Source organism: Petromyzon marinus, chromosome 36, assembly GCF_048934315.1.
Source record: "Petromyzon marinus isolate PM22_M1 ecotype Great Lakes invasive population chromosome 36, UKy_Petmar_22M1.pri1.0, whole genome shotgun sequence".
In the NCBI taxonomy this organism is placed as follows: domain Eukaryota; kingdom Metazoa; phylum Chordata; class Hyperoartia; order Petromyzontiformes; family Petromyzontidae; genus Petromyzon; species Petromyzon marinus.
In genome coordinates, this window is record NC_133702.1 from 5,640,974 (window position 1) to 5,653,452 (window position 12,479).

General features: G+C 48.2%; 1 protein-coding gene and 1 long non-coding RNA gene across 8 annotated transcripts in view; one reads left to right on the forward strand and one right to left on the reverse strand.

Moving 5' to 3' along the window:
* Positions 1 to 1,469: 1,469 nt before the first annotated feature.
* LOC116949369 (semaphorin-3A-like) overlaps positions 1,470 to 12,479 on the reverse strand; it is an 83,225-nt gene continuing 72,215 nt past the window's right edge. For all 7 annotated transcript variants that reach the window (XM_032966611.2, XM_032966608.2, XM_032966606.2 and 4 more), the window contains 3 exons: positions 11,230 to 11,297; positions 9,092 to 9,237; positions 1,470 to 7,109 (listed from right to left, as the gene is read on the reverse strand). In XM_032966611.2, the coding sequence (XP_032822502.2) occupies positions 6,618 to 7,109; positions 9,092 to 9,237; positions 11,230 to 11,297 (706 nt within the window). In that variant the 3' untranslated portion in view covers positions 1,470 to 6,617. The remainder of the gene's footprint in view (positions 7,110 to 9,091; positions 9,238 to 11,229; positions 11,298 to 12,479) is intronic.
* On the forward strand, positions 7,171 to 10,962 carry LOC142930081 (uncharacterized). The gene is made up of 2 exons (XR_012946036.1): positions 7,171 to 7,814; positions 9,128 to 10,962. It is a non-coding gene; the product is annotated as an uncharacterized LOC142930081 (long non-coding RNA).

Genomic DNA, 12,479 nt, shown 5'->3' on the forward strand with positions numbered 1-12,479 from the left:
GCATTCTGCTCTGGCTCTAAAGAAATTGTGGCCAAATTGGGCGAACTTTGAAGAAAAAGAAGAAATACCGCACCACGAGTGTTAAATACCTTAATCAGCATTGACTCGATGGTGAGAACTTAAAAATGCAGCTGCTGGCCCAATGGGCCCCCAACAAAACTCTTTGGAAAAAAAAAATCCAGAATTGTCTCATCAAACTCGTAAAAATTCTCACTTGACCCAGGGTTCAACTCAACTGATCCTTATTTTGGCAACAAAAAAATTGGATTGCGACCAAGCTGTCAGTTCTTGAAATGTGCGTTGTTGTGTAGACGATGGTATCTTCCGTTTCCTCCTCTGCACGATTCGCGCCAGATGGGCTTTCCTGCCACACACGAGGGCTCATAAATAAGGCGGCTTTCAAACAATTTTATTGCTCCGAAACATTACAGGCGAGCGTCCTCAAGTGCAATGCTCTGAACCATAACAGTTGTTGTTGAACTCCTGTGACCAGGTCAAACGCACAATGTGTGTGTGTGTGTTTGTCGTGCAGTGTGTAAACATGGGCACTGGGGTGACAAAGACGGTCAAGCAAAGTGCTTGCCAGACCACCCCCCTCGTATGCCGTTCTAGCCTTCAAAGGTCCTGGCTTACAGCCCTTGCCCCAACATCTTGTAAAGACTACAATAGGGGATCTTTGTCTTTGTGTGGCAAACCCCAGACTTGGGCAGTGTTGTAGGCGTGAGAGCTGCGAGTATGAGCTGTGGTCAGGAGATGTCAGTGTTGAGTGAGATGTTGTCTTCCTCGCCTGGTATGCCAGAAGTCGCGGGTTCGATCCCGACCCATTGACGCCTGCTGTATATTTGGAGTTTGAATGTCTCTCTCTCCCCGTGGTCGCGTGGAGTTTTTTTTCCTACATATTTAGAGACCATGTGTTAATATTAAGATTCAATTATTTGGCTGCTATACATTTCTACATGATAAGCAACTACGTTGAGCTGTCATTTGTTGCCAGGTCGCGACTGAAAAAGCGAAATGATCAGTGGGCTTCACCTGGCAAAATAAAATTAGTTTAGTTTTATTTGTATTTTTTTATTGAGCGATTTGCTTACCGTTCCTATACTCTGCACTCCTATCGTGTTTTTGTATTGCTTGTTGATGTAACGTTCTGACCCGCCCCTACTGGATATGTGTGAAAAAGAGCTTTGTAGCTCATTGGATTCCTCCAGTATCAAGACCCTTCAGTTTCTTCCCACTCACAAAGGCCCCCTCAAACAATCAAAATGCAACCCCTTCCTCACACATTACCTACCCAGGCTTTCCTATGTAGATAATTGGAAATATTACTATTATTGTTTCTGCGTGGTGATTTAAAAAAAAAACGGAAGGCAACCATGCAGACTTCTTAGTCCCATCGTCAAGTGAGGAAGATGACCCTTCGGACATTTGCAGTGCTGCTGTTCATAGACACACGCGTGGACACAGAATGGTAACAACGAAAAGCCTTTATTGAGTTTGTTGTTCATCAGTTCATTGTGGTTATGAGGATCCGGACAATTAATGAACATTTGTAACACGCGTTAGTCGGTTTAGGACGTTACTTGTTTATAGTTCATGACTGTGATATATATATTTTAAATGTGTGTCATCTAATTTTACTTAAGACATACACAGCTGAAAATGTCTCAGAATCTGGCGCAGTGGCATTTCTGTGAATTGGATGTGGACCGCCTTTATCAGCAGAGGTTGTTTTCATCTTGTTCCCCACCCCACCAGCCCGATCGAAGTGCCCTGCCAACTTCTTCTCCCGCTATTGCAAACTCTTCCCTGCACAAGCTCTCCGTGCGCCGAGGATAAACAGCGGTGTCAGCAGAGTATCGCTCTTAAACAAGGGGTTTGCGAATACAGAACGTGGGCCGGATCTTCGTTCCGATTGAAGTCGAGCGAAGACAGCGAAAAGGGCATCAACAGCATTAACGATGTTAGATTCATTTCCGAAGCCGTTTAACTCTGCATGGCAGGGCCATAATATACTTACTTCCAGCTGATGTTGTGTCACAACAAATGTTACGTTTTTTGGGCCTCTTAATATGTGCTGGGGAGTTTTTTCTTCCTTTTTGAAGCCGTGCCCATTCTTGTGGCCAAACGTATTGAGCACCACCACTTTGTCCTCGTTTTAATGGTTTCTGTTTGACGTGAGATATATTTTCAACAGAGTATGTCCAAAAGCAATGGTGTCCTACAGAGTATTTACAATAAATAGAAAATCGATTTGTCTAGTACCGCGTGAAAACACAAACCTATACACAAAACAAAAAATACCAACACCTTAAAAGAACAACAGTTGCGCGCCTAATTAAATAAACATTTAAGGGGACAGAAATAAGTGTGAAATTATTTTGTTAAAAAGCTCTATCATTTCCATGTACAAAACAACCCTAACCACCCCCCAGAACGTTTATAGCAGGTCTCAAAGTAAATAGTAAGGTTATGTATCACTCCGTACAAAACCTGGCACGTACCCTACACCAGCAAAGCTTTGCCCTCGTGGTCAGCTCCACCATCGAGGCTCTTCACAACGGGGAATAGCGTTACAGCAGCCTTGGTGGTTTAATGAATCAAACCTTGCGGAACCGGCAAACACAGTTTACCCCTTCATCCTGGAGTCTACGAACGACGTGATGTATACAGGGCAATTCCATGTATCGATACCCCAGTGATTCATTCACCCCGAAAGACGCTCATCTTACTTCCACCTCAACCAGCGATTGAATGCAGCATTGCAAAAGCGACGGCTCCACTTCGCAATGACGGAGAGTGCTCTGAGATTTAATGTGTATCTTGAGATTGACGGTGGCGAAACATACAGAGGCTTGAAATCATAATCTTGTCTCTGTAATTTCTTCCTGTTGATTTCATTTCGGTATCTATGCATCACCCTATACAGTGGATGCAAAGACACACATTTTGGTCATGTTTTTAAACTTCATAAAGCACGTGTCTGTAGTTTACGTGTAAGGCAACGTTCGAGCGAGGGCATCCCACAGAGGTCGCGGCTACAATTAATGTGGCTCATGCATCACCGTGACTCCAGGCTCAATCAATCGATCTGCGTTGTTATTTTGCCTGCACACGAGAACCAGCATCCCACAGTTAAGATCGACTAGAGTCAGCAAGGTGGGACACCCCCTACAAGCCTCGCCCAGTGAGATGCGGCTGATGATGCCGATGATGTCACCAAGCCACACCCATCAGTTAACGTCTATCGGCAACACAGGGAACAGAATCGAACTGATGATTGGTTGTGTAACAGGTGGCTAAACCAAACATAAGGTTAGGCCCAACCCGGATCGGAAAAAAATGCCAAATTATAACGGAGCCGGCATTAATGCAATTCTGCTTATGGTTGTCTTATGGTTGTTGTTGTTTGACTTGCATCCCACTGGGATTTTTGCACACAGCATTGATATTCGGTGCTTTTTCTGGAAGACGTTGCTGTTTTTTTTCCTGGATTTTGTCTGTTGCGCGTAGTCGCTTTAAGATGTTTTCTTGTTCATGTTTTTGTTTGTTGCGGTTGCACCCGATTCAAGAGCCGAATGGCTCACAGGGCTATACCAAATAAATGCAACTGAAAACTGAAACTGCTGTCCAACTAATTCCGCACAAAGCTTTATCAACAACCATAGACATTAAGGATGAAGTTGGTCTGAACACCCTGGACATAGAAGGCAGTCTACACAGACTCTCCCGCCGACTTCTAAGAGTTGGTACCCTTGGTAGAGGCTCGAAGGCAGAATGGCACTGAATCCTCAGCCTGGGTTCTGGGAAAGGCGCGTGTCTCTGGCAGTTTCCAACAAATTATATTTACATAAACAAGCTTAATTAGAATCAAACGTTGTTAAATCCCTTCTGGCAAACTTAACATCATTTTATTAGTATTATGTTAAGGTTTAACATTTCGAACGTGAATTACATATTTTTTTTAAACAACTCGTTTCAACTTACAAAAAAAGAAATTTGCGATGCGTGTTTAGAAATGTTGATATCATGCTTTTTTAGATTTCGAGCAAGCGTACATTATGAGTGTATAGGTTTGACTGCGCCCACATGCTTTTAAAATGTCAAAGTGAATTAATGCGGTATTTCTGCACCTTCAGTGTTAATGAGTAAACGCTACACGTCTGCAAGGGGAGAACGTTCGACTTAAAAAAAATAAATGCGACAAAAAAAGAAAACCATTGCGTTGTAAAGGTTGATGCCAGCGATGACCCTTGAGGATTTCATTCAACCTCACTCACCAGTAACAAGGGCAAGCAACAGCAGCGACCGTAATCGCAAGGTAAACGTTTCCACTTTGAATTTCGATTTAAAGCTTTCGTGACTGCAGGGATTCATATTCTTGGTTCTTTCGGTAAAGTCACGTAGAAGGGAAATAATAAAATAACAATACATTATTTTATTGCTTTATCTGTATTATTTTATTATTTCCCTTCTACGTGACTTTACCAACAGAACCAAGAATACGTTTCCACTTTGGTTGATTTCACAAAATGCGCGGGTTGTTTTTTTGTTGTTGTTCTTTAACCTAATTGTGTAAAAATAAACCTAATTAATGTGTTAACACAAACAAGGTGCCACTTGTCGTACACACCTCTAGACAAGGAACTACATGCCCGTAAAAGATAAAGGCGCAGCCCTGCAACTGCTCACTCATGCCACTGCTGGCGAGGGCCACCACTAGGGGGAACGCTTATCGAGTCCTCCACTTCCATGCTGGCGATCCACCTTGGAAGGACTCGGTAGTACCCACACTTTACCCCACCTCACGTGACCTTGCCGTTCGAAGAACTACGATTGATCATCCATTGATACTGCTGGGTGGGATGGGGGTTGCAGATTTTAAGAAACCCGCCCCTATTGTTGCGACTGCTGTGTCGGGAGAATGAAACCGGCGACCTCCGGATTGCCGATCCAGTGTGCGAACCGTTTACACCACTGGCAGCATCCCTCACGTGACAAGTATGATGAACAAAACAAAAACAAACTACAAAAATAAAATCACCGAAAATGAACAAGAGCATGTGAACTGGTGTGGCACTGACAGACTGAGTATAAATATTTACAGTTGAATAAATTACGACATCGACGCTATAGCTTTTAAAAACAGGTAAACCTCTCTCTTTTCCAAAGAAATGATTATTACTTCGATTCACTGAACTAGTGTCACGTGGCTGATACTGCCCTACGCATTGCCATCGTCACTGCACAAATGTACGGACGCCCTGTATGATAATATGAGAGAAGAGACACGCGGTTATAGTACTGTAAGAGTGAACATTTATACCTTAACGCACAGCTGCGTCCAACGCTGCATGATGGCACGTACACACAGATTCAGGGCCCATGTCAATTCGCTGGTCCTAGGAGTATTTGGCAAAGTTACGCTTCTAGTGCCTTTGACCACATAGCTCGTGTCGTTAACTTATTTAATTAAGGGGGGCGGGGGAGGGGAATCCATTTTTCTCACCCGTTAATATCGTAGTCACGTATATAATCTTATTTGCAAATGGAACATTCATTTAGAAAAATAAAATAAATCTATGTTGAGATGTTTATTTATCTCCACTTGCTATCAAGTTATCAACGTGCAAGTTGCTTACAATGACTGATTTAGGGGAAAACGATAACTGTCGCGGTTTATGAGACGTTTTTACTTTAGGTGCGCACGAAAGCTTGACTAAATAATTGATGAGGGATTATTCCTCTCAATATCATTTGATTTTAACTGGTTTGAAAAGTAATACTTGACACTCTACTACATGAAACTCAGGGCATCGTACACATGTATGATTCCGACGTATGTTTGAAATAACCTAGAATCGTTAAACTGGGAATGAAAGGCAATTAAAATTGTGGAAATCCATGCGCGTAAACTTGCGTTTAACACTGCACGTGATTTTGCATTTCACTTTCCCAATGTGTCCCTTTTGTGCAGAAACAAATTTCCTTTCAACTGCTGTGGCCCTCGAATGCAAAAATAAAAGCACCTTAATATTATCGTCGAGTTCGACCAAATCTCACCATCACTCCCGCACAAAACGGAATGGATACACGCCGTATCATCACCATGTACCACCAAAGAAGCCCACGCGCAAATACAATTGAGCTTTCGCAATCAACATACGCCCCGTCGTGTGGGTGTGTGTGGATTTGTTTCCAGTGCGCAGCGTGCGCATGGCGTGGCTCTGATGAACCACGGAAAAAAAACAGCGTTACATGGTCACAGGCACTCCAGTGGCCGCACAGAAAATGGGACATTCAATTTGGCCGGTACAGGGTGACATGGCAGTGGAGCGGGGGGGGGGGTGGATGTGAGGACTGGTCGAAAGCGGTCCTTCTGCAACCTGCAATACGAAAACCGTACGCAACCATTTGGCTCGAGTGAAACCCTTACTCATCGGCCTGCTCGGGGCAACGAACCTGCTGTGTTCGCCCGTCCCTACCGGTTGGTGGCGCGCTCCACACAAAACAAATACCGAGAACGCAAAACGGGAAGAGTCACTCGTCTCGGGCCCCTCCTCGGCGGGGCCAACGGCAGCGAAGGGGTGGAGGGGGGAAGGAGGGAAAGAGCCGTCGCGTCAAACGCTGCGCGGACTCCTCTCGTTCTCTTGCGTGCGCCGGTTGCGGGCCCTGTGCAGCTCGCACAGCTGCTTGGACTTGACGTGGCGGGGCTGCAGGTGTGCGCGCGGCGTGCCGGGCGGCAGGACGACCCGCGGCCTGTGCTGCTGCTGCTGCTGCCGGCGCCACCACGAACGCTCGCACAGCTCGCGCAGGCCCGGCCGCAGCTCCGCGTGGTTCAGCAGCTGCATGACGTCGCGGTACCAGGACCTGTGGCCGGGGGCGCCGGCCGCGTCGCCCCCCGGCCCGCCCTTGGCCCGGCTCACGTCCTGCAGGAGCAGCACGCCCTCGAGCTGCGAGGCGTCGAGCACGTAGAGCGAGAAGCGCGCCAGCGTCTGCACGAAGCTGCCGTGCTCCTCCGCCTTGCACAGGTAGAGGCCCGAGTCGCCGGGCTGCAGGGCGCGCAGGAGCAGACCTTGCTCCGTCACGCTCGCCCGGTCGCTCGGGATCACCTGGCGCGGCGTGGAGGGGAACGAGCGGTTTACACGATGGGGTGGGTGGCCAGCACTACGCCCGACCGCCTTTGTCTCCCCAGTGGCGATGTTTTACACATCGCACCGGGTGCTCGTTTCAGGCCGAGTCGACCTAGGGGAGGCCCAGGACCGGTTGAGATATTCGACACCGGTGTTGGCCGTGAGCGGGTAAGCGAACTCGGATAGCCGGGTTCATGGCGCGGCACGCTAACCTCTACCGCTCCCCAAACACGGGCAAACGACGATCCCCCGTATAGCCTCGACAGCCCGTTGGGGCAAGTGCTGTTAGCGAGCACCAACACACAGACACACAGACACACACACACACACGTATGCACGCCAGTAAACACACCAAACACATTAACAAACATGCACACGCAGGCACACACAGACTCACGCGCAAAACGAAGACCCCTGCACGAGGCTCGCAAACTGTCGCGACGAGCACCACCGACGACGTCGACGCATCGAACATCGGGAGTGCTGTTAAGGCCGAGCCGACCATGGGGAAGCCCGGGAGAGGCTGAGTTACCGACCGGCTGCCGACGCCAACTTCCACACCACGCTCACGACAACGGGATCACAGACGACAGAGACGTCACCCAGAGCCACGCAAGCGAGGCACCCACACGGGCGTGAATCATCAGGGAAACTCAAGGGGGTGAGCATGGAAAGGGAGTGCAGGTGAAAAAATAACTTATGCCCTCCTTGCACATCGACCGTTGCTCACGTCTCTTTGATTGACTATCGCTGTCTTCAGTGGCCTACTCGGAAGGTTTATACAAATGTCACACACGGACGAAGCGCGTTAAATGGAGCTTGCCCATGTGCAGCTCGCAATGTCCACGTGTCGACCCGTTGCTTGTTCTGTGCACCCACTACTGCTGAAGCGCACTCGATCGCATAATGAAGGCTCTCTGGGATCAGAAACCACATCATAAGCACCACCGCGTTGAAGCCTCTCTTCACTCTGTTATCAAGTGTGACAAGCCCTCTCATCCCCCCCCCGATGGGCATAAGCACGACCGGTTGAGCAGAAATCGCAGGGGATGGGGTTCTTTTGATCCTGAGACTACAGCACAAATAGTGTGAATGTCCACCTCCTTCCACGTGCCAGTGTACTGTGGCTGCAGTGTGTACAACCTAAGGGATGCACTGCAGCAACTCGCCTATGCTGCTTCATAAGCACTTCCCAAACATGAGACCTCTATCACTGAGCAGCAGAAGCCACGTGGGAAGGGCAACACCTCCAATTAGCACGGCTGGCTACGTACGGTGCGAAAGAAGTTCAACATACATACTCCAAGTTCCCCTCTGGGTCACGCACCGTCCTAACTTGGGACACACTGTCCCTCTTTCACTGTCGTTGGGACAGAACCCTCGAACTCCCCAGCGAACAGCATTGTGGGAGCACCCGCTCCACATCGGCTACAGCAGCGCAAGAAGGCCCAACGCCACCACCTTCTCAGGGCAACTACCGAAGGGCATCGAATGCTTGTTCACCAGCGATACCCACATCCCGAGGAACGAATAAATAAATAGCGCGGTGTGAGAGACAGACTATGGCACGGACAAAAAAACAAAGAACAAAGATCCCCCATATAGCCTTAACAGACTGTTGGGGCAAGTGCTGTTAGCGAGCACCTATGAAGGCCGGAACGGTACACGAGGGGGTGGGTGGCCAGCACCACGCCCGACCGCCTTTGTCTCCCTAGTGGCAATGTTTACACACCGCACAGGTACTCATTTGAGGCTGAGTCGACCTAGGGGAGGCCCGGGACCGGTTCAGATAATCGTCACTGGTGTTGGCCGTGAGCGGGAATCGAACCCGGGTCGCCAGGTTCATAGCGCAGCGCGCTAACCGCTACTACACTATCGCTCCCCACACGGACACAGACACACACACACACAGACACACACACACGCGCGCACGCGCACGCGCGGTGAGAGGGGCAGCCCACCTCTTGTCGATCCTCGATGTTCTGTCCCTTCTGCAGGAGCCAGAAGACGCGGGCCTGCCGGGAGCGCGGGGCACACTCGAGCAGCATGCTGCTGTTCTGCACGCCGTACACCGCCCTCTCGCCAGACACCGCCGCGTCCGGGTTGTCTGCGAACGGCGAACGATGACCGTGGTGTCACGGCAGCCGCTCCGCGGGGAACGGGCGGCGAACGCTCAAAGAGCACGCGCCAACTACTAACCGCGAGTCGTGAGCGCTTCTAAGTACGCGTCCGTTCTCCTATGACGCGGTAGTTGCATTCCTGAAGAGCACCGCGTTACGGAAAAATCGCGTCATTAAAATAACAATGTATAATATCGTGTAAAGCACGATCCGCGATAACACGTGAGATGCGTACGCAGGCTGAACAAAGACTGAGGCGCGTGGGTATAGCATCAAGAAGCATCCAGCAGCATCCCGCCTCGTGCGATGCTACCCCGAGGCAGCCGTCACGACCGCTTGCGCCTACTCGCGCGACGTGGTTCCGTTCACTCGATCGCATTATATCCATTTCGCATCCGCGTTATGAAAAAAAATGTGTTCCCCGGTACCTTTCGTCGTGTTACATATCCGACTCGCGTCATGAAAACAACGAGCGGCGTTGTGGGAGAACAGACTGTAAGCGCTCAACACGGGAGGACTGAAATGCGGTGGCAAGTGGACAATGGCTTGTGCAGCGGGTCTTTGTAGCCCACACGTTTCTGATGATGGTGAAGTTACGTCATCATCAGAGCTCGGCCAGCACTCAGAAGAAAATTCTCATCGCTAACACCAGATATCCGTAGCAAGTGCGAAACACTAAAAGTGCCGAACGGGCATTGTGAGCATAAAACGTATTAATTACTAAATGCTGACATCAAACTGCAAAGCATTGATAGCGGGGGCCCATGCACTCGTATCATTAATCCTATGCGCAAAGTACACTTGCTAGAAACTAAACATTACTTAACACATGGCAGGTGCGAAACCCCAACATCCAGTGTTGAACATTCAAGAGTAAACCTTAAACATGCTGAAATGCTCAAAAAGCACTAAACACTGTCATCAACTGTCAAATACAATTAGAAAGTGTTGAACACATTCAGCATTAAGTACTCAAAAACTTATAGCAAGTACAGTAGAACCCCTCTTAACGAAGGCTATTGGTTCCAAAAAACGGTCGTTAAGTGACTTGGTCGTTAACAGCCATAGCAAGGGACTCAGCATTGGTGTTAAACACTTGCAACAAGCCCCAAGCACTCGAGTGGTGGAACAATCGTGGAATTGCACAAAATACATAGAGCTAAATGTTAAATACGAATATTTGAACTGACTCAGTGTCACTTGATTGCTCTGGTTGTGTGTTGGCTGGGGTCTAGGGTTGGTGAACTCATAGATTTGTGAAACTCCCAGACCCCACTCGGCTGCAAGGTGGTTTATGATCCCATCTGTGCATGGGTTTTCTCTAGGAACTACAGCTTCCCCTCACCTGCAAAAATACAAAAAGGAATTTGGCCAAACATCCCAATGCATAATCTTTCTGAAGAAGGGATATTAAGAAACTCAGAAGTTCGGGGTAATTAATCTACTCGTATCATTTACCTTTTTATTTGCACCTGCCCGTAGTCATTGTCGCACAGCATCTTGAGACATGTGCACACTTTCTAAATCCAAATATGTTTTAAGATATATTTTTTTTAAACCCCAACCTCCTGCGCGCCCGCAGAAAACGGCAAACGTAACCGCGCAGTTGCAGACAATCGAAACACTGGCGCTGATTCACACTCAATGAAACTCATCAAAAGTTGAATCGCGCTTTCTCATTATAAGTGGTAACACTCCCCCCCCCCCCCCCCCACCATAAAATATAAGCAAAACGCACGTTAAACATAACAAGTGATACTAATTCTCAGAACATCACATTCATGGGAAACCACCCAGAGTCATGAGCGCCTATGGGCAAGTGTAAGCACGCGGAGCGAGCTGTAACAGCAGACGTGTGGCAGTGGAAGATGCGTGCGATGTGTGGGATGCGTGGGTGTGTGGGATGCGTGGGTGTGTGGGATGCGTGGGTGGGTGGGATGCGTGGGTGGGTGTGTGTGTGTGTGGGACCGTTTGCTTACAGTTGTGGAACTGGTCAGAGCACTGGGTCATGGGATCTCCGTTCCTGATGTCCTGACGTCTGGATCGCCTGTGGGTGGGAACCACAGGAGGACCCAAAGTTATCAAGTGCCACGGACCACACGTTTACTCTTTAGTGCCTTCCACATGTAGGTCGTTAGATGGATGGGTAGGTAAATGCATTGGTAGGTAGATGGGTAGGTGGGTGGGTAGGTAATTTGGTATGTAGGTAAATGGGTGGGTTAATGGGTAAGTAGGGAGATAGGTGGGTGGATGGTGGGCAGGTAAGAAGGGAGGCAGTATTAAATTAAAGCAACAGCAACAGTGTATTTTTTTCAAGAACACCTGTAAACATTTACGCTGGGAAAGACTGGTATCAGAGCAACGTATGCACATTTTGATACTGCAATTTATTTTGATACCGCCTAACTAACAAGCATGCATTTGAATTAATGAAAACTGTTGACACCAACCCAGGAAGTAAAATAAACTTATCTGGGAAGCGTACATCATGTCTGTTAGCTCAATAAACAAGGTCATGATGATGACACTGCCCTCTTTTTTGGCAGGGCCCATCATCTGTCTGCCACGTAATTATTTGTTGTAATAGAATTCAAACATTTCCCCGAAGCAGCCTTTGCCCATGAGACACAAAAGCCCCACCGAGTGATCGTGGCAAGAACATGCGCTGTGAACGTCAGCAATGAAAAGTGGCCAAACACTTTCACGCAGTGGGAGGGAGGGGTGAGTTGTTTGGAGGGCAGAAGCACTCTAGCCAACCAAGGGCAAGACCGACAATTAACGACCACACGATTTGCTATTTTTATTTGACCAGGTAAGGCCCACTGAGCTGTCTAGTTCTTTATCAGAAGCGACCTGGCCACAAATGATAGTTCAACGAAGTGGCTTGTCGTGTAGAAATTCATAGCAGCCAAGTACTCTAAAATGAATGTTTCTAAACGTGGAGGGAAAACCCGGAGGACCCGGGGAAAGTCGACACAGCTGCGGGGAGAACATGCAAACTCCAAATATACAGCAGGCGTCAGGATCGGAATCGAACCCACGACCTCCTACATATCAGGCGAGGGAGTTAACATCTCACTACAACTAACAAACTAGTCAACCAACAACTCGTACTAGATTTTCGAATTACTCTAACCTGACCCCTAACCCCACCTGATGCTTCACCAAGGCTTCTTTTCACTTTTCATACTTTTCAGGTTAGGATATTCAACCCATTATGCAGAGTGGG